Source organism: Anarrhichthys ocellatus, unplaced genomic scaffold (genome assembly GCF_004355925.1).
Source record: "Anarrhichthys ocellatus isolate YVR2014 unplaced genomic scaffold, GSC_Weel_1.0 scaffold6, whole genome shotgun sequence".
NCBI lineage: Eukaryota > Metazoa > Chordata > Actinopteri > Perciformes > Anarhichadidae > Anarrhichthys > Anarrhichthys ocellatus.
In genome coordinates, this window is record NW_022280036.1 from 1,919,157 (window position 1) to 1,947,121 (window position 27,965).

Genomic DNA, 27,965 nt, shown 5'->3' on the forward strand with positions numbered 1-27,965 from the left:
GGGAGCAAACCATCCAGGCCGCTGTCGTTTTAGAGTAAGAGCAAATTGCTTTTTTTATCGTAGCAAAGGTGTCCAGGTGAGAGATTTGGCCTAAATACATCTAGCTGCTGAGATGGCCAAACCTCGAGTGAAAGTCAGCAACACTAGCGTGGAATAAGTGTCTGTAATTAAAAGGCTGGCCTACATGAAGGAAGGAGCAGAGTGAATTGCATGTGCATACTTAGTGGTTTGTACTGGAGGGAGGGTACAGCTATGTTTTTAACTTCAAAGAGCTGTGATGCAGCCTTGAGAGTGCAAGTTATCGGTTGCTTATGTCTCTATATACAGGAGCCTAATGAATAGATATCCAGGTAAATGTCGAGATCTGCCTTGATCTTAACAAGTTTCATTGTGAAGTGAGTCCATCATTGTGTGTCCAGTTATTCATTGCTACTGAAAGATTCCTCTACAGCACTGCTTATATCAAACAAGCTGTAAAGTTGATGCATAATGGGGTTATGGCCTTAAGTTGTACTTTGCATTTAGCTGAGCTGTTGGTATTAACTTTAAAGGTGTTTCAAAAGGTTTGGTTTAAAATGGTGTGTCAAGTATATCTGCTTCTACCTTTTTTTTGTTTTACACAAAGCAACTAGTACAGCCAGAAGTCCTGATGTGTTTGGGAAGTTTGTCTTCTTTTGTCGTTTGATGGATTTACTTGGCATTCAACATAATCCCAACATACCCGGTTTGATTAGGACTGAGTATCTTTTAAGCATGTCATGAGTAACTTTTCGTAAGATGTCATATGAACTGTTGTATGACGAGACATCGCCATTCTACACCCTTCCACCAAGTTGTATGAGAATCGGCCTGTAGCTTTCGCGTAATCCAGCTGACAAACAGAGAAACAAACAATCCAAAAACATAACCTCCCGGCACCAGTAACACATTTAATACACAGCCATAGTTGCCAAATATAAAACGGCTAGTAGTAGCAGTTAGATGTATGGAGTACATTTAAAAAGGCTATTATGTTGAGTGAATGCGTATTGTGACGGTGAGCAAGTAGATTAGCTGACGAGCAGGTGAGCCACGCGGCACATTTGTAATTGCTCCTATGCAATGAGCTCTATTCATTTTAGCATGATCAGCATATAAAACATAAGTGTGGATGGTGATCGCTCTGGCTTGCTTAGTTTTATCTGTATTCACATGTTAGGAAAATAATTGATGGTTGCCAGGAGGTTTGGGAACAAGGGCTCCAAAGTGGGCTTGCTTAGTTTTATAACTGCATATGTGTTTACATTTTATTGATGAACCACAGGGGAGTATTATATCTGTACGTTGTCCAGTCCACCTCAGATGTGAGGGAAAAGGCCAAGAAATAGATCTTGATCAAGGTCTTTTCAGCCAGATTTCCTGTGAGCTTGACAATGCGCCAACGTGAGCATGAAAGCAACCACACAAAAGCAAGATACTACATCATTTAATGTGAAATATTCCTCCAAGGGATTTACAGATCTCTCCCCATTCGCCAGCCACTTCTTTTGCATGTCCCAGATGCATGATTACAAGCATCACAATTCTCTGACAAATATTACAGAATATTAAAATATGCTGTTTTAACTTTTTGCGTGAGTTTGAATTTTTAAAGAATGCCACTGTTGGGATTTGTGGGCTGATCCAGAGAATGTCCAAATTAAGGCCCTCTCGCAGGAGACATTTAGGAAGCCTGTCATATATATCAGTGGCATATAATATAACTCTCAGCCAACATATCAACACAGTGGTGTTTGCAGAACGCAGTGGAAATTGGGTCGACTTTGCACGACTGATGAAACTGAAAACAGCTTGAAACTACATGCATGTGGTGGATTTGTGGACTCCCTCGACAGAAAAGCCCGTACATGTTAATAATAAACATACAAGCTTTTGCAAAACATCCCCTCAGATTCCTCTGCACACATAGTGCTGGCTGGCTGTAGACTGTCCTGAGAAAAAATCAATGCCGGACTTTATTGTACTCTGCAGCAGTGTTTGCTGTTTGTTTGCACCTGCGTGTACGTATTTCACCCCGTGTGTGTGTGTGTGTGTGTGTGTGTGTGTGTGTTGTGTGTATATTTATGCATTTATAAGTGCAAATCACTTTGTATGTGACACGTCTTTCTCGATGCAAAGCTTCCTCCCCTTACACCTCTAAGAGTGTAAATTAAATTCATCTTTCATCCTCTCTTGCATGTCTATTTTTATCTCTTACACACACACACACACACACACACACACACACACAACCCTACGTATTCCCTTAACCATGGACAGCAGTGCCAGAGAACCAGCCATTGTGACAAACACCTCGAGGCACACACCCCCTCCATGGAAATCCTCCATCTCTTGTGCAACACACACACACACACACACACACACACACACACACACACACTGCAAGGCAAACAGAAGGGACATACTGTAAATGTGCAGCTCAAAAACGATGAGCATGTATAGCATTAACTTGAGTAGAATAGTAATTCTCCTCTTTCCTTTGTCAATCATTTCCAAAGACTCATCTACAGATCAGTAGATCATGCTAATTCAGGAGCTATCAACACACGCATTCCCAACAAAACAAAAAAAAGAATTCATACAATGGCTGGCTGCAATCTGTCTCATCAGTTGCTTTGGTCTGGCAAACAGAGATAGAAGGAGGAATAGTGCGCGCTCGCATATCTAGTGTGTGATAAGTGTGCGTGTGATTCGGATTCCAGGGTCTCTCGTGTAACAGCGAGCAAGTGAACACATGACAGCCACAGCACCTGCCCCTGCCTCTGAAGATAAGGAGGGTGTAATAAGTGTGTCTGTACTTTTAGCCCACACACGCGCACACATTTTCACGCGAGCACACGTACAAAGTAAACAGAGCACCAGAGGGCGAGATGAATACAGAGCGGAGGAGAGTCATTCAAAGCAGAGAGTGGGATGCAGATGAGCCGCCTACACCGGACTGAGAGAGAGAGAGAGAGAGAGAGAGAGAGGATGAAATAGAATGCCAGAATGATGGCGCTAAAAGGGAATACCAATCAATTTAACTATTCATATGTTGTGTGGACATAATTAACGAAATCTCTCTGAGCTAAAACAAACTGAAATAAGAAAGTTTGTGTCCACCAGGAACTTCTCTCCCTCTCTGATGACTTGGCTTTTGTAACAGCACAGACGGTGTGATGGATAATGTGGGTTATTTGTCGACCTTGCTCTCACTTTACTCTGGTTTCGATGTTGATCGTGTTGATTATTTCCTCACTTCACTTTATAGATTTCATGCCCTCGAGATGTCAGGAGTCCTCTGTCAACACACAAAGCCAATCGGTGCTCTCCAGCAGGCCAACATTTACCGTCTTTATTAGCATGGTTTGCTACCTAAAAGGGTAATTTTCTCTTATTTGTGGAGAACTGTTCATATCTTACAATAATTTCAGCAAGTGAGTAGATCCAACAGTTACCTCAAACTGAACCAAACAGAGAGAGACTCCCCACACCACGGTTCTGAAAACAAGCTTTTCCCCTTAAAAAGAACAAAACATGCCTTGTCAGCATTGCACCATGTGTAATACAGCGTATTACTCTTAAAGCTAAATGCTAACTTTAGTTGCCCTAAAGTCTGAAACGGGACGGCAAACTCTTAATTGCTCCCACATTGTCATTGTCAACGGCAACGGCAGCGCATTACAGCTTTACACTTTTTCTGTTCATAATTTTCACAATAAAAGCCTGAGACATACCAGACTGGAACATAAATTCAGTCAGATAATTTCAGTAAAAGGCACAGCAGGAAAATAGCTTATATTGGGTTTGTCCACAACGGCCCAAATAAGCCCATAGAGATAATAATGGTAATGATACCTTGAAAAGCAAAAGCAATGCAATATAACAACAGAAAGCACAACAAAGGCAACACAAACTAAGGTCATATTAAAACACAGATGAAACAATAAAACCAATCGATACAAAACAATGAATAAAATATAGAGAATTGTGATAATAATGATGACGATAATAAATACAATTGGTAAAATGATGACAGCACATAAAAGCCAGAAAGTAAAAATGAGTTTTAAGAAGTGATGTGAAGAGATTACTGATTCTGCGAGCCTTATCTCCTCTGGTTGTTCCAAAGCGGACGGCCAAAGCACGGTCACCTTTAGTTTTCAACCCTGACTTTGGAACAGCCAGAAAGGCCCCATCCGAGGATCTGAGGCTGTTTGGCTCATACGGGGTCAGCACTTCTGCTATATACCTTGGGGCAAGACCCAGACATGCTTTAAAAGTGATCAGTAAAATCCTAGAACCAATTCTAATACCAATGTATTACAAGTGTGTCAAACAACTTGGAAGGTTTGGATTTCTTCTTCTTTTAATTTCCAGCAGACAAGGCACAGGAGGTGTTTATTTGCATGTAGAGCAAGTAAATGGGGATCAGAGCACAAGTGGTCCCTCGAGACGCACGTGGAGACGCATTCTAACGCCAGGCGTGTGGTGACGTCTTTAGAGCCGTCCACATCGGATCACTAAAGACACATGCTAATGCCGGGTTCAGACAGGGTCATAGAAACACCTTTTGTTTGCTCTCCATCCTTTTTTCTTGCCAAAGAAGTTGATTTTCATGTGAGAGACACTCATTGTTCCTTTAAGCTCAGCCTTGATTGTCTGTTCTCGCCTTTGTGAGGTATGAGCTGTACCAATTAATGTTTTTGAAGCAGTCAGTTCAATTGGCTGGATTTATCTAGAAGGATTGCACTAGACCTTCATTACATTACATCAGTCATTTAGCAGACGCTTTCATCCAAAAGGACTTACAATGAGTGTATTCAACAGACTGTAGGTATTCAAGATAACTACTAGTCAGCAGAAGTCATAAGTGTATCTCCTTTTTTAAACAAGCATCTAAGAGCATAAACCAGAGCAAAAGTACCTTCACAAAAATCTGCTGCTAAAATAAGCTCGCTGGTTTACTTTGACGATTATCTGCAGTGCTCAAATACTAGACTGGATTGGGTTTGAACTTTTTCTACATGAAAACATGAATGGGCGTCTGACCGAGATGTCATTGCTGCTATATTGACAGATACAAAGTATAATATGGCTTCACCTTAAAGAACAAAAAAATGTGTCTGCAGAAGGACCATTTTAAGATTAGAAATTCCAAGCTCTCTGCAATCAGAATTGGTTCTTGTTTGAAAATGTTTGTCGAATAATAATCTCATACTAAAAAGCATAAGTCTTGTGTCATGTTGTTTGGAGATATATGCTGCATTCATCGTCTGAGCGATTGGTTTATAGAAATACAAACAAGCCAGAGCCTTTTTTTCCCGATACCAAAAAGACAGTTGGTGCGGCAAGACCTTTCTTTAGCACTGACACAGCTCTGTGGATGTAGGTCTTTCAATGCAAGACTATGTGATAAGTAAACAAGAGGAACCAGGGATTGAACCACCCATACGATCAAAATGTACAGTCATAATTTGAAAAAACAGCCAACTGCTAACTAACACTAGAGCAAGAATACACAAAATTTGACAAAGCGTATCATTTACTTGAGCCAACCGTGTGTTTGTGCCACTAATCTGTGTACATTTCAAGACTTTGTTTATAGGAATATATCCAAAGTGGAGGAAACAAGAAAATAACTTGTATTTCGTTTTGTCCTATCCGCCACCAGAAGACTACTTTGCAAGGAGGAAAGCGTGCAGCAGCTCCAGTAGACCTTTAGTTAGGGGAGCTGTAGCAAAGCCCAGTGCTCTACTCCCAGTGAAGAGTTCCTCTGGTGGTGGGGAGGACGTAATGACAATACAAATCACTTTCTCACTTCTTCCACTTTGGATTTAATCCGACAAACAAACTACCAAAGCATACACGGACCCTGCACCCTTTATTTGTGGACGAGCCCTCGGGGCAGCTCTACTTCTTCGTCCTCTCATGTTGGACTCAGGACAGACTGAACGCTACATAGACTCACTATCGCCTCTGGAGGAACAAGTGGTATTTCAGTAGATATCTCTGCAACACAATACATAGACGTCTTCGACATACCGTCAACACTGTAATGATGTTTAAACTAAAACTCTTAGCAGATCTTTCACATTTGTCCTTTCAATTTTGGAAAAATCTTCTGGTAAGTGGTCAACAACCCATGTTATGTAACTGCTCCATTACCAAATCTGGTAAAGTATTTGTTTTACCTTTGGGAAGTTTGTCTCCTTAAAATCCAGAAATGGAAACATGTTACTAATACAAACACCGTACTGACAACATCTGTCCATCTCAAACTTAAAAGAAGGACATATGGGGCCTCAAGTTCCATCATTGATGGCTGACTGAGTGTGTGTTATCCTCATGTCTGGTTGCAGGTTTGATCCGTCTGCGCTCCAGCCCACCCCCCCACCTCCAGGGCGTGGAGTACGTCCTCAATGTAACCGCAGCGGACGACAATGCCTCAGGCGGACCTCAGGCCTTGTCGTCTACGGCCCAGGTCATAGTGGGGGTGGACGACGTGAATAACAACAAGCCCGTCTTTGAGAAGGTAAGGCAAGCAATGGCGCACTTGCATCATTAAACCTCGTTTCTGCTTGCTCGTTATCTAGTTGTGTCTGAAACAGTGTTGTGGTGTCTGCTCTCCTGGTTGCCATGCCATTTATTGCTCTGCTTTCTGGTCTCCTTAATACATCTCAATGACTTCTCACTCGGTCCTTTCCTGTGCTAGTTCTATTTTTCCTGTCTCTATCTCTCCAATGTAACTCTCCCCCATCACTCCTGTGGCTCCCTCTCTTTGTCTGTCTGCGTCCTCTATTTATTAGCCTCTATCTCTCCTCTCTGGAGGAGTGATTAGCCGGCTTGACCCTCGTCTCTCTGCTACATCATCTCGGCCTTTTAATTAAAGCTTTGAGGGATGTGGGAGAAATCCCGACCAGCCCACTCTGGAAGCGCTACGTCTCCACCCTTTTTTTATGTCATGTCTCCATTTTAAATGAGGTGACTTTTCGAGCCCCCTGTGGTAGCGCAAGCCAAGATTAGGGGCGTCGGCTTGCTGAGTAAACTCCACTCACTCTCTCCTGGGGTAGAGTGATCGACAAGTGTTTCCCTTTCGGCTTCACCTAGTAGCAGGAAGACGCAGAGGGACGGGTGACAAGATGAGAGCCAAGAGAAAAGATGAAGAGGAGAGGGATTCATATGATCTGTATGATCCAGCCTCTCTCTCAGGATCTCCTGCTGGCATCATACTCCAAGTCTGTGATTCATTCGCTTCTTTCTGTGGGCAGGATGTTGATTGTAACAGACAAAGAAACCCTTGAACTCTGAATACAAAAAATGCATAACTGAAGATGAAAAACAACAAATGAAGCAGATACAAAAATACGAAGAAAGAAAAACAACACTACAGTAGATAGAAGAGACAAACACAGCTGTCTATTTATGTCTTTGGTCAAAAATGGACAAAGAAACTGAGTGGAAAAAGTTCTGGAACAGGAAATTGAGAAGATTTGCAGTGTTGGTCTCTGTTAGTAGAGACATCCAATGTAAATGGGTGTTTCTTCTGTCACTGGCAGCCAGCAGCAGGACAGCAGCAAGGCCCTTAATCTTGTTTTGATACCCAATCTTATACAACGGACTATATTCTCTCTGGAACTCAGAGCTGGACAAAGACAGAAGGGGCAAAAGGCACACACTGAGATGTGGGAATACAGGGAGGCAGGATGTCTCGTGTATAGCCAGATCCTGCATTTTACCAGCAGCATAGATATCACACTACACACACAAAAAGACATTTGTTAATGTCACAGGGGTATTATTACAGGGTTTTTTCACACACTTATATCTTAGTAGAGAAATCTAATTGGTATTATTCCTAGATGATACTAGATTTTTAATAAGTGGATTGTCCAGACGCTAGTAATCCACAGTGAATAGCAGAGCCTTTATCAGAGTCATTACAAAATTCAGTGTTTTCGCCATCAGTTACGTTTTTCAGTCACACACGGCCAACTTCTTAGTGTTTAGTGCCACAGCAGACCTTGCCCTCATGTTCCTTTCGATGAAATCAATCCCAATGGGTTCTCTGCTTTGAGGTTACAGAATTTAAATTCAGGAAAAAGAGAGCTATGATCAAATTGGTTCTTTTAGTCGTTCGGTACCCTGATATATTGGAATCGGTATTGGAACAGAAAAAAGTTGGACCTCAAACTCCTTCGCTCCTAAACTTCTCTGAGGGTGAACCCAGTCACACCGTGAAGCAACATCATTTCAACTTCTTGGATCTGCGATCTCTTCGTTCGGTCACAGGTGAGGGTCGGACTTGGATCATCTGGTCAATCCGGAGCGTTTCCTTCAAACTCAGCTCCTTCTTTGGCACGGCGGTCTGGCACAACGTCCACATTGCTGGTGACTACGCAACCTCACTCTTGAGCAAAGAGCCTAAGAAACTCAAACTCCAGCGAAGTATATGGTGTTAGACTTGAAGGCACTGACTTTCATCCCAACTGCTACACAGCTGCAAACCATCCAAGCGCACGGTAAAGGTCACGGTCTGATGAAGCCAGCCAAAAGCACATCATCTGCAAAAAGCAGAGACGCAATCTTAAGTTCACCAAAGCAGACGCGGCTGTTCCCAGACATTCTGTCCATTCAAATCACAGAATTGGTGACCAGGCACATCAATCACAGCATCTCCTTCTGTTCAGACTTATTGTTGTCTTTGGTCGGAATGTGACCGGTCCACACACCTGGGTTCTTTTAACACTGACTGAGCATTTGTGAGCACTCTGATACATTGCATGAGTGAATGCCTGAATGCAAACCTGCATATCTTCATCAAAGTCCTTCCGTATTTTGTTGCTTTAAAGCAAAAATGTGAAGCTCTGGAGGCAAAAAGTCCAAAAGCTTCTGATGAATTCAGATGGAAGGGTTGAAGGGGCAAAGAACGGTAAAGCATTGTTCCATGATAGAAGAATAGAGGACGGGGTAGAAGAGATAGGAAGAATGGGAAGAGGCAGGAAGTGAGGGAAGATAAAAAAGAGTTCCACTGTCATTAGTTAGACGTCAAAGCAAGACATCAAGTAGCAGTACTGAGGGATTCCTTCCATTCCACTGTCGGCACATGAGCGTCAGCAATCCAGTGAGACGTGGGGGAAAAAAGAGCTAGAGAGCGAAAGATGAGAGACCAGAGAGAAAAAGAGAGGGGGGGGGGGGGGGGGGGAGGGGGAGTGAGCGAAACCCAGGCAGCGTGTAAATGAGGATAATAAAGCTCTCTCTGTGTCTGACAAGTTCAGTGATTGACAAAATCTTTGAGAACCCAAACACGGAGCAGCTACCTTGCAACTCACCAGGAACTGAAGGCGCCTAATGAATCTCTATGAGGACTCAAAGAACGAATGCGTAACACCTCATGGAGAGGAGTGTTAATGTTTTATGGTTGGAAATAGCTTTTTTTAAACACGACAGCAGATAATGTTAAGCACAATGTTTCTCTTATCAATTTGAGAATAAAACGACAAAATGCCAGTTCCGCATATAAAGTCTGATTTCCAGCATACGCTCTTACCGGTTTTGTCATGTGTGAGTGGTTAATCTTTAGTTAGCAGGCAAACAACCACACAAGCCCACTCATGCACTCCCATGGGGTGTTTAATGCATGCACTGCAGGTGCCACCCTTATAGGAGTAAATGTCCATGTGTCACATTCCCTTTTTATTCTTTTTGTCTAACACATACATAAGACATATTATGTCTGTGGAACATCTGTTCACCACAGTCTTTTTGAAATATCGGGTTGTCTACCTTCCATACTGCTGTTTATTGTGCATTCAATTATTCAGTAAAATCACAAACATGGCTCAACAACAAAAGGCTTTACTCAGCTGACAGAAACGTACCTGCTTCATGTCATATTTCTTTCTAACTGCAGCTATTTGCTAGTACACTGCTGAAGGCTTACTGTGAAGTGTGGCGCCCCACTTCCAATAAAAAAAGGACTTGTTGTGGACAGAGCTAACAAAGCGGGTGCCGAAAGATCAGCAGATTTCATGGTTACCAAGGCACAGTGAGCACATCAACACACAGCTATTGAGCACCGTTGCCAATAGCCTCCACTCCAATGGGTGCTGGGATAGGCTTCAAGAGCCCTGAACCCCATCACCACTATCCAGCTTACACAGACGCATGTAGCAAATCAATGAATGGAGATGGTGCAGGACCCAGGCTTCCTACTTTCTTTTTTCATCAATCTGTCCTTTCAAAATAAATTCCACCTCCCACATACTCTTGATTACAGTTTCGATAGAACAGAGCACTGATCCAAGTTTCTCCACACTTTCATTGCTGTGATCTTCTCTTCCTCCTACCTCCGCCCGCTGTCTGAATCCTCCTCAGTGTCAGCAGTACAGAGAGAGCACATCAGTCCTGGAGAACCAGCCGGCGGGGACGTTCGTTCTGCAGGTTCATGCTGTGGATGCTGACGAGGGCTCCAATGGCAGGGTCACATACGGCTTCATGCACAAAGACTCCACTGTGCCCGCATTCAGTATCCACCCAGACACCGGTACGTACACACACACACACTCACACAAACATACACACTCACACAAACATACACAGTCTATCTCTCATATTTAATAGAGTACAACAAGGCATGCAGGGTGTCTACAAGTTTGCAAGTCTAAAATCTTGTAGATCTGTTTTAATACTAGACTCAGTTAAAGGTATACAGTAGTTGTCATTTTGCTGAGAAATGGATCATAACTTAAATGCTTCATGGCTTCAGTGGTGAAATTAGTTTCACTTTTAATGTTTTTGAGACATACTGTAAAACATATAGTAGGTTTGATAAACGGTTTTGTAAAAGTTGTACACAATAAGTTGAAACAATTCAATGAATCTGTCTTTAATGGATCAAATTATTTATCCCTTTGTGAACAAAATGTATCTACTGTCTTTGTGCAATGACCATGGACAAATATTATATTGTGATTTGCTTGCAGTATGAACGTCATGTTGTGTCCCGAATCTATAATTCTACCTATATACAGCATGCTCTATATACTAAACGTATTGGGATACTGTTTTTGCACTTGATATACAAGAAATGAACATAATTAACCATTTATACTAACAGGAAAATTGTACAATACTGTTGGATGTCTATAAATGTTTGTTAAAAAACCCTGGAATATGATTGGGCATCTAGGCAGATGTATTGGTTACAACAATCCCAAGGCCGGAAACTGCTGCAGCTTCCTTTCCCATGTTGTGTTTGCAAGTTTACTAGTGAGGTCACACGGTCATGTCAAGGGTTTGGATGTAATGTCAAAAAAGTAAAGACTAATAAGTGCCAAACAGCATTTACCTTTCACCTAAGAAGCAGCAGTATGTGTAGTAGGGATGCGGTACCTGGGATTTGAGTATGGGCCGATACCAAGTACCAATCTGATAGCAGTGTTTGATTAATAAGCTGTACGCCCAACTGGACAACACCACGCTTGACTTTGGAAAACAAAATGTAACAAATATATACATGGATATAAATGTACTGAATTGGTATTTTTATAGAACAGTCGTATCCGATACCAGATCGGCCTTTTGTGACCGATAAACGATCCAGCAGTATAAAATATAGAATAAATATATCTCTATTTAGATTTGATGATAATTACTTCAGTCTCCCTTCTTCTTCTGCTCTCCATCTGCTCTACTGTCTTTAAAATGTAGCTTCAAGGCAAGCAGAGGAAATCATTTTTAGTGTTAAATTGCAAATGCTCTGGGGACTCGAGACGAAGCGTCATTTGGTATGATTCAGCTGTCTCATCAAACTCGTTATCTCTTGTGTCTCTAGGAGTAATTGTGACAGCCAGGAAATTTGATCGCGAACGCCAACGGGAGTACGCAGTGACAGTGACTGCCACTGACCGGGCGGCTGACCCGCTGATTGGCATTTGTCAGCTCAACATCCTCATCCTGGACCAGAACGACAACAGTCCCAAGTTTGAGAACATCCGATACGAGTGTAAGTAGATATTAGTGTAAACGTGTGAGCTGTGGTCACTGAGAGAGCTCAACCCACTGCAACTTGCAGTGAGGAAAACATCTTCACTATTTTGACAACAAAAACTGAATAATATGAACTTCATCCAGTTACTAATGCACGTTCCTCAGTTTGTAGTGTCTCCTGGCAACCCTGTCTTCCACTAAATCGCATTCGTGTACAACTTAACTGCACTCTCAATTATGTTTTGAGTGAAATTAATTTTCTTCCGGATTGCGGCAGTTACAGTTAATAGTTTGAAACACGTGGTTGACGGTGTTAATTGAAACAAAACAAACAAAGACTACAAAGCTTCTTGGTTAGGTTTAGGCAACACAACTACTTGGTAAGGGTTATTAAAACTCATGTTTTGGCTTAAAATTACTACAGAATTGAAACAAAACAAAACAAAAATGCAACAACAGTACTTGTTTTTTCTTTTTACCCCTACCATCACCCTGACCCCCCCCCACCCCCCCCACCCCCTTACACAGACTATGACGGACTCATTTGACGTCAAAAGCAAACTTACACCACAACATAATATTTTTCCCTCCAAGCGTAATTCACAATGCAGTTTAATTGTGTAGGAACACGGTCTGTAGGAGACAGGGCTGCTCCTGGACATGTTTGTTGTGATGTTACTAAGTTCCATTGTTTCTCATGAATGTCTTTCTTAATTAGCTTGTGTTTTATTTGTCGAAGGTATTTGTTGTCTAAGATTCTGTTCTTGATTTGTTGTTGTTTTCTGAAGTTACTGCCCGAATACACGGTATAGAAGGCCTCTCAGAACCACTGGGGCCTAAAGCACACCTCCTTTTCTTCCCCAACAGACTTCCTTCGCGAGGATACAATGATCGGGACCAGTTTCCTGCGGGTGGCGGCTCATGACGATGACTTTGGCACCAACGCAGCCATCATGTACTCCATGTCCAGTGAACAGCCTGAGTATCTCAGGGTCAACCCCCTGACAGGCTGGGTGTATGTCAACCAGCCCATTTCCCAGGTACACACTAAACTGTATACAAACAGACAATACCAAACCAAAGGGAAAGTTTCAGCTTGCTATTTAAAAGCTTACATCATACAGTATGTTATATATGCGTTTCCAGTTTAGCAATTATATATCGAGCAACTGTACAAGCAAACACCATGGCACTATTCCTAGTACATGGCCAGAAAAGCAAGTATATTTGCATTCAAGTACTTTATTGCTGTGAATGAGGTGGCAGAAGTCCAGCGGCAAGGAGCAGACCTGAATATGGGATGATGTCTTCACTGCCTTTTCTTTGGCATCGGGAGAAATAACATTGCTGATATTTTCCTCATCTTGCTGCCTCAAACCCTTTGCTTCACCACCAGCGAGAAAAACAATCTAGGTCGGAACACGAACAAGCAATAGAGTGAGATTGCCACGTATTGTGTGCAAAACTAGTCTGTGCCTCAGATGAGTGCCACAATGATCATGCCCCCCCCAAAATAAAAAAAGCAAAAACTCGCCATCTTCCATTGCCAAGAGGAATGAATGTCTGTATCCTCAGCACCTTGCATCTTACACCAACACAGGGCACCATGCCAGTGTTTTGCCTTGCAGAGAGAACGGTTCGCACTAGAACACATTCACATTCGAAGATGCAAAACTTTTCCACTAATGAGTACAACTGGATAAAGTGTAATACACTAGTAGGCACTGCCTGCATGTTTATTTCAGCCTATGCCCATGTGATCATCTCAGTTGTGTTAATTGCTAACAGCAAATATTTTAAAACCACAAAACAATCTTAAAAATGTGAAAAACTGGCTTTATGAAAATCAATTATTTTAGTCATGAATTTGAAAAATTGTTCTTGTAAGGGTTACAAAACGCTGCTGCTCCACAGTTGGCCGTGCAAATCCCTGCACAGAAGTGTAGAAAAACAGATCGCTTGCTAGGAGCTGTGTGATCTAGATTTCCAAAATGTTTATCAGTCTTTAAGGAAGCTGTAATGATCGCTGTGTCATACTGATCTGCAACACAAGAACGCACCATCAAGTGATCATCTCTCTTCATCTCTGTGCATTCATGACCACAGAGGACCTACATCACCAGGGAAATCGTGGCCACTGACGGTGGGAACAGGAGCAGTTCGGTGGAGCTGGCCGTCACCATCACCAACGTGAAGAACCAGCCTCCACAGTGGGACAAAGACAGCTACAGCGTGGTCATACCAGAAAACACCGTCCGAGACACAGCCATCGTGGTACATTGGGGGAGGGGGGGTCACAGCCATCGTGGTACGTTGGGGGAGGGGAGGGGTGTGGTAGTTGGCAGACAGAGGACGCAGATGCACAAGCACAAAATTAACAAGTCAAAATAGGCAATGCATTTGTATTCATATGGCATCTTACAAACAAGGGGGCAGTGGTGGTCTAAAGGGTGGAGATGCAGGCTCGTCGTGAGCTGATCAAGGCTCACACGTGTAAGCATGCAGATATGCACGCACATTTGTATACTTCAGTCAGGAACACTCTCGTCATAGATTTAGCCATTTATTGCAACAGATGGAAATACAGTTATGTTCTTAAAGGAATGTTCACTGCCGCAAGCCAAGCAGCATGCAAAGCCAAAACGGGGAGCACATACACGAGACACGAGTGGGCCCAAAGCAAGACATTGAATACCATTTGAACCTTTGCGCGATGCACGTTGAACCAGAAAGTCGGAGGCGGCAAAGCTGCGGTATGTAGCAGCATTGGTTTAGCAGGGATCAGTGAGGAGGGGTTCATATTTAAACAGACCGCCTTGTAGTGAGGCTGCGATTGGTGTGTGACTGATAACAAACAATGACTCAATCAGCTGGCTGTCAGCCGATTACAGCTGGGGGCGTATGACTCCCGTGTCCTGCATGACCTAATGTGATGCCTCATTTCCTGAAAAAGTCTCAATGCTGTTATGTTGTTGTTTAGTCAAATTTGCCTTCTTTTATCTGGATGTCCAATCAGTGTTTTAGAATGTATCCTTTCAATACACTACATTTACTGTAAACACTGATTGGGCCATCCACATAAAAGGTGGCAGATCTTCCCTTTCACCTCATTTGATTTTAAGTCTCAAACGTTCAGTAAATCTGAGTCAATGATGAGCAACAAAAGACTAAAACTCTGTAACACATGTTTGGAGACGTCAGGGGAGCTACAGGTTTAGGAACCACAGCTATATAGAAAAATGCAGACATTAAAATACGGCCTTAATTCCAATGATTATCTTTGCAGTTATGATGTATCCCGTCAAGTGCATTTGATTACTCATATTGCCCTTTCATGCCACTACACGGTTTCAACTCATCAACAGAATTTTCCAAGGATCTCTTGAAAGCAATTAAGTTCATTAAAGTTGCTGATGAATATTTCAAACAGAGCGATGGAAATGAAAAGACAGAGGAGAGTGCTTTACATGAGAGTGTGTGTGTGTGTGTGTGTGTGTGTGTGTGTGTGTGTGTGAACATGTTACTGTTAAAGAGACGGAGCGCGGTCCCCACAGTGCAGTGTATTAATCGAGACGGTAGTGCGGTGTTGATTTGCCGTTTGTGCAAAGCTGCAATGACTCTCAGTGGGTTGTTATAGCTCTACCGTGGAAACTTGAGCTTTTTATGACCGAAATCAGCACATGCACTAGTCAGGCATGTTTGCCAGTTCTGCATGCCTGATGGGATGTCTCATTATTGTAACTGCTACACTTCGCAGGTTGAATACATACAGCCAGTTCACCCATAAGCACGTCATGTCAGAGATGGCATTTTTCTAATTTTAATTGGGGTGTATATGGCATCAGCTGTGAATGAGGTATCCTTAATTAGTTTATAGAGACTGCAGAATGAAGAACAGTGTGTTTCCCTTTGATCCCAGCGGAGTTGTTGTCTAGTCCAACAGTTTAGGACTGACTGTCTTAATACTTTAGTGTTCATTATCATGCTATGAAACCCTTTTTTTTTTCCATTGGGCAGATCATTTTCTGCCATTTAGAATGCACACTTCCATTAAAGCTCCGCAGCTGCTGTCCTGTGCGTCTGTTCCTGTCCTTAGGGTCATTGCTGGCACGAGGGATTTTTTTCCAGCTCTCCAAATTGATAATTGGAAACATGTAAAACTTCTGTCAATTGGAAATGAGTGTCTGTTTTTAATAATTTCTCATCTCTCACTTACATGAAGTGATAATGCCTGACTTTTATTCCAAAAGTGAGACAATGAGAACTACATTATTCAAAGTCCCACCTACCTATGCAGGCGAACATGAGCGAGATATCATGTCATATTGAGACGTGACCTCGAATCCTCTTCTTCGTTCCAAACAGACCATCAAAGCCACCTCCCCTCTCGGGGATCCCAGGGTGACGTACAACCTGGAGGACGGCATGGTCCCTGAGACCAACATGCCAGTTCGCTTCTACTTGACCCCCAACCGAGAGGATGGTTCCGCCTCCATCCTTGTGGCGGAGCCCCTGGACTACGAGACCACCAGGAACTTCATGCTGCGGGTTCGAGCTCAGAATGTCGCCGCTGTACCACTGGCGGCCTTCACCACAGTCTACATCAATGTCACAGGTGAGCCTTATTGAATTGTATGCGCTTTATTTGAAGCAGTTTTAACGATCCTCAAATGTAATTCATTCCTCAAACCATGCGTTACTATTTGTTGTCTCCCAGCACTATCGTGTTTCTGTGTAATAGTTCGGTATTTCACGTGAATTATGTTTTTTTACATATATTTTCCTGACACCTGCTATTCCATGTTAACATTAAACACAGCATTATTGCATAGCATTGTTATTTCATTAATAAGTGTTATTAACGCTACATTCTGAGGCTAAAGATACTGTAATCACGGGGATCTAGTTGATTGATTTATAAATATATCGTAAATATAGAGTTTAGGTGAAAAGAAAGAAGACAGCGTTGTGAAGAAAAAGAAAAGTCAAAGATGCACAAAATGTATTGTGGATAAACACAAAGTATTGAGAAGAAACAACAGTTTGAAGGGAATCGTTGTGACAGATGAATATTGGTTAATCGATACAAAGTATTTCATCTTTTATTATTGTAGTGAAGTGAAAGGTTCTGTGATAGATGTCACTGCAGCACACTGAGCAGCTGTATGAGCTACAGCTAATGGAAGAATAGATTTTGCCGTTTAATTCACGAGATGGGCTTAATGGACTTTTCAGAATATAAATAACAAAAGCTAGAGCAGCATCAGGCCCTGTGCTTATTCAAAGACTGAATGCGGACCGTTTTAAGATCTAGCTGCTCATATTTTACATGTGACTGACACATTAACCATTTGCAGCATCATCACCTGATGTGTTTTGGTTCAACAGTTTGTGTATTTTCATTCATTTCCATTTAAGAGGAAAAAAAATCTTAAATCTTGGAACATACAGACAAGTTCACAATTTTCCGTGGAGTTGTGTGAGCTGTCGACGTGAGGAAGAAACTGTAGAACGATTTATCAACACGACAAAACGTTGATGTGCACATCAGCAGAGGGGGTTCTGTGGCTAACTTACAACAGTCGGATGCACAACATTTAATTAGCGGGTTTGCTGTGCTTAATTGCTGCTTGATAGTGACATCATCAGTCCAGTTAGAGACTGCAGATGGAACAGAGACCTGCCTTCACATGGCTGTAAACACCGGTGGAAAGGAAAGAATTTTAGTGTATTTCCAAGTGTCTTGACAGACAGAGCTTTATTCTGCCGGCATTAATGTCATGACCGCTGGTTCAAAACATTTTATTATCATGTTGTAGAATGAAGACATTGTTGCGACAGCAACAATGAACTTAATTCTAAGAGCACCATGAACCGCCATCCATGGATGTGTGATGCAGGAGTTTCTCAATGGCCTCTGATTAGAAGGCATTTACATCAGCGTTGGCCTTGCTGGCTTCAGGGCGTATTTGAAACAGTTATTGGGCTATTGAGCCATTTCAACCCATGAAATCCAGATTTTTATAGGTTTGTTCAGAAATGTCAACATTAATGCCAGCACTGATGCATTTCATCACGGTACCAGTTTACAGCGCACGTGTGTAGTACCTCTCTAAGTGAGCTTAGGTTGATTAATCAGCATCATTTACTGCCAGCTTTGATGTCTGGAGGATGTATGAGCCTTTTAACCTCGACAAAGGCCGCGTAGACCAGATCCACTCCTTCGCTTCCTACCTTTAACAATAAAAGCGCTTGACAAATACAATAGCTGCTTACCAGAGGGAAGTCAAATTCACTCAGAGCATTTTGCTGAAAGGAAACCCAATCAAATAAGCAGCTTAGGCTATACAGTTTGCTTCAGACAGAGTGCCAGACACTGCTCTGGGTCAATAGGAACCGGGTCGCCTGCACAAACCAATTCTAACCTTTTATTGTAAAAGTGTCCCAAATCGTGTCCGTAAAATAGTTTTAATGCAACATATTCTCTGCAGAGTATTTTGCATTTTAATGCTGTTTTTTGGTCACGCCCCTCGGTGTGTAAAGGCCCTTCGTATGATCACTTTAGTCTGGTGTAACTCTGTTTCAGTGACTTCTCTGCTCATCGTAGCTTAACTCGCCATCATCACTGCTAAATACGCTGGTGTTTGCGAGTCCCTAACTTGGCTCCTCAAAATAACTGTTCCTACTCCACATGCCGCAGACTCCCCTGCATTTAATCCCTTTGCAACGTGCACATTCGACAACACACACACACACACGCACACCTCATTCCATCAAGTTGGTTTTAATACAGTGAGAAATATTTAATTCACAGACCCTCTCCCTTCTCTTGCTCCTCTCGCTGTCCCTCTTCTAACTTCCCCTTCTCCACTTTCTTTGGCCCTTCCCTCCTCTTGCTTATCTGTCTTAATAAGAAAGCTCTTTGACTCCTCCAGAGGCATTGCGGCTGAGGCAGGCAGAGAGGTCTTTAATGGATTTAAGGCCCCATTTTTAATTCATAGATTAAGACATTTGCACAGAAGAAAGGGAAGGAGGAATGGCACATGAAGCAGCATTAGATTTAATGTGTTGCACTATTCAAGTCATGCACGTGACCTTAAATTAACTATGTGAGGATTTGGCTTCTGCTTTTAAAGCAAACTTTGGAGTTCATGGCCCGTCTCACTGGTTCATTGTACTATCTGCTTCATTTCTCTGAATAATGTAACTCTCTCTCTTGTTATGGCTAAAGGTTACTGATGTAAGCTAAGGAAAATTTTGTGGCCATTATTTATTAGCCTGAGTTGGCATGTTCTGACCCTCTTGGCACCAAAAGGACCCAGAAGAATAACCACAACAGTAAAAATGACATTGGAGGTATAATATGTAACTTTTGTGCTTTAAAATGTCTAAAAACCACTGGACATGTGTTTTTTGGCTTGTTGAGATGCGTCCTTACATTATCCTAAATGTTTTCAACACTTTTCACATCCGGAGGAATCCATACATTTTAATCAAGGTAACAGTTTGTTTGCCAAACCTGGCCACCTGTCGATTTGACTTTTTGATGCCACACCGGGACGTCTGGGAAATATGGTAAAGTCCTCCAAGAAACAAGCTGAGCAAACGCGGTGTCTGCCGAGCAGCATCGAAGAGAAACATTTAATGTGAAATGGTTTTATTCAGTGGTTTATAATGGTTATTATAGTGAATTTTAATCACGGGGTCCGTTCGTTTTTGAGAGGAGCAGAGCATAGTCGGGTCGAGTCACAGAAAAAACTCCTAAACGCCAAGATGTCCAGTTATCAGAGAATCAAGCTGACCAAACTTTAGTGGCAGCTCGGCTCGCAGCCCCTCCAGGATGTCCTTTGTCCGCCGAACCACATCAGAGACACCATCCCGGTAAAAACCTCCGGAGCAATGAACACTTAATGAATCCTAACCGGGAGTTGCTGACTGCATGACAGGAATGATGTTAAAGACAACAACTCCCATGATCCCGCTCTACTTCACTAAGTCAACAAACTAATTTATGCTATTTTTTTCGAGAGAAAATTACATATTGGGTTATTAATACATTAATACGTCACTTGTCAGAGCTACAGTAAATGTGTGGGCTTAAAAATAATCAATAAGATGACGAGGGAGCCACTATGGTGCTAATGCTGATCCCTTGCAATGTTCTTGTTTCCAGGATTTATGTCTCATAAATAAAAAAGTGTAAACGTTGAAAACTAGGATGAACTCCTATCTATACGTCCCTCTAATAGCCACACAATAAACCGATTTTCTAAGAAATCTGAGTGAGTATGTGCTTGTTTTGTGTTTTATCAATTTAGAAGACTCAATTGTATATAACAATATCTCAATGTATGATATGATCACGACATGATTCCATTGAAAGACGATAAATTATTATATTGAATATCGCACAGCTCTACTCTGAGGCAGGATTTTACAACTCTGAAAAGATATCACAAATTCATATTTCTTTCTTTTGTGACAATGATTACAAGGTAAACAGGAGAATTGAGGCGTCACGTTATGAATAAATCAACGAGGAAGAAGCACGTGCACATATTTAAATGGCCAATGCTGTTCCTTTCGGATGTCGTTTCCTTACATTCTGCCAAAAGGGAGTAGTAGTAGTTTAAGTAAGTAGTAGTAGTAGTAGTTCTCTTTTCCACTAAAAGTAGCACTTCAAGATAACATTAATAAAAACCAAAGTTCAATAGAAGACAATATTATTTAAAGTTATAAATTCCAGTTTCACACAGCACTGACCCAGCAGACCTAACGTGAAAGCTGCTCCTTTGTATTGGAGCTAAAGCAGGAGAACCACAATCCACCAAAAGCTTCTGAAGAGTCTAGTTACAGAATAATGTGGTGGAAAAAACTATTCAATAGTACCGAGTGAGTCCTATGATAGTGAAATTAATTATTCATTAATTAAAAATTATTTGTTCTCTACGCAGAGAAGGTTCAATCGTCATACAGAATGCAATGCGGTCTGAAGGAAGAAGAACCCAGAGTGTTGGTTGTGTACGACTTATAAAGGCCTTGTGCACATGGTGGGTAGGAGGAGTTCATCACTACGACATCTGGACAACAGTGATCATTCACTGGTCAACCATTGAATGGTTAACCACTGAATGGTCCACTGATTGCATCCCCATTCAGCCCTTTATCTAAGCTGACAACATCATGCCCCTGATTAAGACACACACACCCTCACTGACCATGTCTGACATTTATTAACCTTACTAAAACAAAAAGGGCCAAAACACTGAGTGGTCAGACAATAAAAACAAATAAATCATAGGGGAAATTTGCCATCACAATACAGGGCTAAACGATCAGAAATATATCAGGGATGTTATATGTAATTCATTGGATCTATAATTGAATTCTTAAACGCAACGGAGTACAGCCAGATACATTTGCCCCGTGCATTTGGCGTTACCCAGAAGCCATGCATTCTGGTCTAAATGCCAACGTGCATTTGCAAAGACATTTAGTCATTTGAACTAAGGGGTGAAGTAATTTAAGATAAGTGGCAAATAAGTGTTATGAAATAATTGTTGGCAAAAGACGCAAATTGAACTGCAATAACCCTTCAATTCTATGCATGAGCTGTCAAACGGGGCTAAACGGAGCAAAACGATTGCAGGGGACTAGATATAATGCAAATCCTTTGAGTGTCCAAGATTGTGCTCAAATAATTCTCATGAGCTTTATCCATCAATCTATCTGTAACATATAATGTATGCCTTGGCCTGTTACTGTTTTTTTAAAGAATAACATCTTCTCGTTTGAATTGATAACTGTGCTAATCACAACCATTTGTTGTTAATAAGCAGGTGTGGTTAGATGGATTGATGGCTAGATGGATGCTACCACCTGGTGTTGCCAATTTGGGTTTTGCTAAGAGCCCATCAATCATCTGAGATGTTTCTATCAAATACACCACACATACAATGCAAAAACTAATTTTTTGGTATACCCTAAACACACTTCCTCCTGTTCTCGTCCTTCTCTAGATGTAAATGACAACGTCCCATTTTTCACTTCCTCCATCTACGAGGCCTCGGTCACTGAAGGGGCAGAATCGGGAACTTTGGTTTTCCAGGTTTCAGCCAATGACCTCGACTTGGGTCGCAATGGCAAGGTAAGAACACTTGTGCACATATACACACACACACACACACACACACACACACACACATACACACACTGTGGTAAAAGTGGTAATGTTGCTTTTTCAGAATGACCAGTTGAAAAGGATGTTTAGAACTCTGCCCTTTAACTACATGCACTCAATCATTTTCAGTCTCCCTCTGTTTTTGATTATCCAAAACATGTTCTTCCTTGCTGTCTAAATGAGCTGTTCAACTGTGTTGGAGCACTTGGCCTTCTATATAATTGTGTCTGCCTCAACCCCCCCCCCCCCGCACTGCTCAGATCTCCTACTCCCTGCTGGAGGATCGCAGTGGAGACCACCAGTACTTCCGTATCGACCCGGAGCTGGGACTCATCTACTCGCAGACTGTGTTTGACCGCGAGACCAAGAGCTCCTACCTGTTGGAGGTTCAGTCTGTGGATGGCTGGGAGTCAGCGCGGCCCGGCAAACATGGACAGCCCAACTCTGGTAAGTGAGACTGCCGCTGATAAGAACAGCCTGCGACTGAATCAGTCGTTGAGTTCTGATTTCTGTGGTGCTTTTTGCAGTCTGTCCGTTATTGTTACATCTAGGCAAGAAAAGCAATTGAAAAAGCTGTCATGAAGTTCAACCGGTACTGTGTTATAGCTGTCAGGGATAACCTGAAACTGTGAATTAGGACATAGGAAACATTTGGTAAATCAATTCCCCAACAGGTTGTCACCTGCACTTATGTGACAATAGCTTACCAAAATGTCAGCCTTTCTTCTGTAGTCCACAAAGTATGTGGACACCTGAACATCACACCCATAGTGATGTGTTGAACATCTTTAAACTGCTGCTGGAACAGCTTCTTTGGCGGTTTGCTCCCATTCAGCCACAGGAGCGTTAGTGAGGTCGGCCGCTGATGTTAGGGGATAAGTCTTGGCTTGCACATCGGCACATTCTGTTTTCGTTCCACAGATATTGGATAAGGATTTCTTTTCTTTATGGACCTGGTTTTGTGCACAGTGTCATTGTCATGAAGAGGACAGGGCCTTCCCCAACCTGTAGCTACAGAGTTAAAATAACAGCAGTGTCGTATCCTGTAGCATTAAAACAGCCCCAGACCATTATTCATCCCACACCAAAGAGTTGGCAAGGTACATTCAGGCAGGTAGTGTTCTCCTCACACAACAATGCCAAACTCAGCTTTCTAATTAGTGAAGTACGATTCATCACTGCAGCCTAGACTTTTCTAGTGCTCAAGAGTCCAGTCACAATGTGCTTTACACCTGTCCAACCAACGCTGCTTGGCTTCTCACATACCTGCACTCAGGCTCGTGTGCCACTGCTCAGCCAAGGAAAGCCACGTCATGAGACTCCTCACAAACCACGCTAGTGCTAATGTTTTTTTTGGGGGCGGTTTGGAACTCTGCAGTGAGTGCCTCCAGTTCTGTTAGCTTGTGTGTGGCCCACTGCTAAACTGTCATTGCTCCCAACCTGGGCACATTTTGCAGAGAACACGATATCCTTGGACATCGCCATATTAAAAGTTAGTGCGCTCTTCAGTTCAACACAATATATATATATATACACAAATGTTTGTAAATTCAGACTGCATGGCTGTATGCTTGAATTGATGCTGCACCTGCTAGCATTGAGCCCACTAATTGGACCATGTGGTTGGTTAGATTGTGTTGGATTAGAATAAATTCATAAAATAAACCCTAGCTTTTGCGATTTGAAAATTACATTCTACTTCATCGCAATGTCGGACGACTGCGATTAATCACCCCCAAGGTGAAAATATATTAGTTATGTGATGTTCTTTTCTGAGATACGATCAGCCGCAGCAGTTCAATTCAAACGAGAAGTAATTATACTGGTTACTGAATCTGTAGTTTTCATGTAAAACTTATGATTCTGTTGATATGAGATTTGTAATCCAATGTATATAATGATGTTGGTTGCGGTTCTACTGATTCAAAAAGAGGACAAGCACAAAAGGGGGAAAGAGCCGTAACAGCTGCTCTGTAGACTTCGTTAAAGGCTCCAGATCTTCATTCAAGGCTAGAATAATCTCTGTTTTCCTCTTTCTGTCTCTTTCCCCGCATCTGCTCATCTCTCCCCACTGAACGACCAAAGGCCATCTTTCTCTTTCAGTTGCTCTCTCTCTCTCTCTCGCTCCATCTCTCCATTTCTCTCTCATTTGCTGCCAGATGAAATGCATACATTCTCCAATGGTAGAATAGAGAGAGAGACACAGAGAAGTGAACAGATGTTGTAGACAGATGGGTGGATGAAGAGAGGTGTTGAATAAACAGCAAGACGGCCCAGGATATATTTTTAATAAATGTGATCATAGATTATTAACAGATCCCCTCTCTAGGTTTGGCTCACTACGGCATTTGTGGCAATGTAAACAGAAGTTAAATATTAAGCAGAGCAGAGGCTGAGGGACTGCAGTGGAGCTTTGTGAGTTATTTTATTTAGTTTTTGTCTGTGCTATGAATATTGAATGAGGTTTGCATGATGACGGATGGGTGACAGGCAAATTGACCAATTTAACACACGCTTTTTTCAATCTCTGATATTACGATTTTCACAGGGAAATCATTTCAGTGTGATGTGACCGAATATTACTCAAACAATATGTTAAACCTGTAACGGAAGCATCTCGCCACATCTTGAACAGCTGCAGTTTCTAAAACTTTATCTTGAAAAAAGCCATACTTGCTCTCTGCTCTGAAACAAACAAAAAATACAGAAATTTCAGTCACATTTTTACAAGCATGGCAACAAAGCAGGGTGGCATGTAGCATTTTCTCAGTGAAAAATAGGGCAGAATACCAAACTACCCCTTCAATCGCTGATGAAATGGGGGATTTCTTATTTCATCCAAAGGCTGGCATTTTTTCCATTTAACAATGAAATAATTGCTTCATCCCGTGACGCTCTTTAAATCACAGGGTGGTTCTTATTCAGCTTCCTTTTGTTACAGATGATGGAATTCTGCTCTCGAACCTCTGATCTCCAATTGAGAAATATGTTTGGCTATTAAATGGTCACATTCTTTCCAGGATAGCTGTGACCATTTCTGGAATTGTGCTGGTACTCCCCAGTATCAAGTACCAGCCAACTAAATTGGGAAAATGATTCATGATTATATTCTAGTAGCAGTCCTCATCATTATTACTTCTTAGGCCTTTCATTATCTCCGTATGGTGTAAGCTGGGGGGAGATCATGCTTCAGGTTGTGTGATTGCGTGTTTGTATCTGTGTGTCTGTCCACGGCTGATGTTAGTTTAATTTATTTTATTAAATTGATTTATATCAGGGACCATGTACAAAAATAATCTCAAGAAAGAGAGGGGATGCTTTGTACCAGATCTACCATCTGCAGTCCCTGGGCAGGTGAAAGGGAACAATACAAAACCTATCATCTCCACTACAAATGGACCAACAACCAATTGATGTCCACAAACACACACTTGAATAAAAATAAAACGGAATACATAAGTCAAAATATTAGGCAATAATAGGCATCTTTCTTCGGCGTACTCCACCTCAACGACATTCTGGACTGCCCACCTGCTTCCACAGTCAGCCTGCTGCTCAGAGAGCAGGAAGCCTCTGTGTGAAAGGGAGAGGCCAAAATATTTTGACACGGTATTTCGACTGGGAGCTGCTACTGCCTCAGCCCCACCGTATCAGACTGAGTTTTTGGACTGTAGCACCGGCCAAGTGAATAATCAGATTTAGGTACCTCCTACAGGCTGTGTGATGTCTCGAGCCACTGTAGGTTCAGGTCCAAGTGTGGCCCCCCCATTACGTGATGGCAAGATTATCCAGTCTCAATCCTGTCGATGTTGTCAATAAAGTTGATTTTGGAAATGTTGGAAATGTAATTTGGATTAAAACAAATTACATCTCTCAAAGAGCAAATTCCCCTCCTCCCCACCACACCGGCTCTCCATGACATCTTGTTGAATTTGTCTTGAACAGAATGTGATGCCTCATGACTGCCCAGTGTCAAAGGACACACCGGGCAGTGGGTCATTTATGCCAGTAAAAGCATCATGTCAAAGTGGCTCCAGAACACAGGAAATGATTGCGGTTCACCTTCCAGGGGATAGCCTACGAGTGCAACAGGCTGCCATTCGGCTATCCCTGCCCCCCCCCCCCGGACCTTCAGCAGATGTGTGGGCATGGCGCTGCAGCTACTGCGCAACCAACGCAGGAAGGTCTTCTTTTATATGGACGATGTTATCGTCATGGCCAAGTCCAGAGAATGGGCTATGTTTAACACACTCCAATTGAGTTCGCCATCAACTGGAGGGAGAGTGGCCCCCTGCCACACTAACAGGTTGAGTATGTGGAGCGAGCAGCGAGCAGACTGTGGAAAACTAATTCGGAACACGGACGCACAGCCCTTGCTGCAGAGAGTTGGAAAACTGCGGCACGGTGTGGATGTGTAGTTGTGGGGTTCATGGCGGAGGCCTGTTTGTGTTGCTGGGCTGCTGCACATGTGGCGCCTGCATAGATGGTTTGGCAGCTTCCGCTTCGATGCCAAGAAGCACAAATTGCACTTGTTTGACATTCCCTCCTCGTTAGAGAATGATCTACATTACTGGGGTTCCCCCACAACAGGGAAGGGAACGCTGCTGGGACGAGTGCCCTCTTTTACTATGGTGTTCACAGATGCGTCCCTGACGGGTTGGATGGCGACCTGCCTGGGGACAGCATTTGGCAAGGTAGAGTTCGGTCCACTGGCATAGAGCATGTGGTTGTAGGCCTTGTCTCCTGAGAGGTGCAGGCCAAGGAATGCTGGACTATCTATGCAGGTTGTAGAGACTGTACAGACAGATAGACCGGGATCCACCATTGCCTATTACATGGCATAGCGGTCAGGGTTCCAATGCTGGTGCGAGGAAAGGAGGCTAGATCCCCTGTCCTGTGCAGCTTGGTCTATTTTCTCCTTTTTGCAGTTTTTGATGGATAAAGTGCTGTCTCATGCAACCATTGTAAGTGTATACAGCAGCCACCCAAGGGTGCACCCCAGTTGCTTGCTGCTCTGTGCTGCTCCAAGGCAACGGCAGCGCGTGCATATGCAGAGGCCGGAAACTACGATACTATTGTGACTAAATACACTCATCAAAGTCGGAAACGAAAGAACGAAGATCGGAATAAGTTTTTGTTGCTCCTCTCGACATTCATCCAAAAAATGCACTTTAGTTTTGTAGTGAGGTTATCAGCAGATACATACATTACAAAACAACAGAATGGTATTATTAAAGCTGGTGATTAAAATCAAACATCAGATCTGTTTCACCTTGATTCCACCATCATGCCCACATCTCCTGAAGAGGAAACAATCAACTGGACCAAATTTATATGAATGTTCATGGCAGCCCACTGATTGGACAATCATATCATATTTCCCTGCTTCTGCTGCATAGCGTATGTAGCTCTTCAGGACTCTTTTGACTGTACAGACTGGAACATGTTCAGGGATGCCGCCACCCAGGAGAACGACATCAATCTGGACGAATATACATCAACAGTTTCATAATATATCAGCAAATGTGTTGATTTTGTGGTGGTGCCGACCATAAAATCGTTTCCAAACCAGAAAGCCTGGATACATGGAGAGGTGAGGGCGCTATATAGAAACACAAAAGCTGCCTCTCAGACAGGTGACAAGGAAGCATTCAGCATCACCAGAGCAAGACTGAAAGCTGGCATCAAGGAGGCAAAGCGGAGGCGTCAAGAGAAACTGGTAAGAGACAAAAACACCAACAACATTAAAGATATGTGGCAGATGTGTGAGGTCACA

The 27,965-nt window shown here is 42.5% G+C and overlaps 1 protein-coding gene across 1 annotated transcript in view; it reads left to right on the top strand.

Moving 5' to 3' along the window:
- LOC116382790 (neural-cadherin) overlaps positions 1–27,965 on the top strand; it is a 297,924-nt gene that overhangs the window by 124,914 nt on the left and 145,045 nt on the right. Inside the window, exons 8-15 of the mRNA XM_031846106.1 lie at positions 6,381–6,553; positions 10,396–10,564; positions 11,855–12,025; positions 12,877–13,049; positions 14,116–14,283; positions 16,375–16,624; positions 22,029–22,156; positions 22,450–22,636. Coding sequence (XP_031701966.1) covers positions 6,381–6,553; positions 10,396–10,564; positions 11,855–12,025; positions 12,877–13,049; positions 14,116–14,283; positions 16,375–16,624; positions 22,029–22,156; positions 22,450–22,636 — 1,419 coding nt within the window. The remainder of the gene's footprint in view (positions 1–6,380; positions 6,554–10,395; positions 10,565–11,854; positions 12,026–12,876; positions 13,050–14,115; positions 14,284–16,374; positions 16,625–22,028; positions 22,157–22,449; positions 22,637–27,965) is intronic.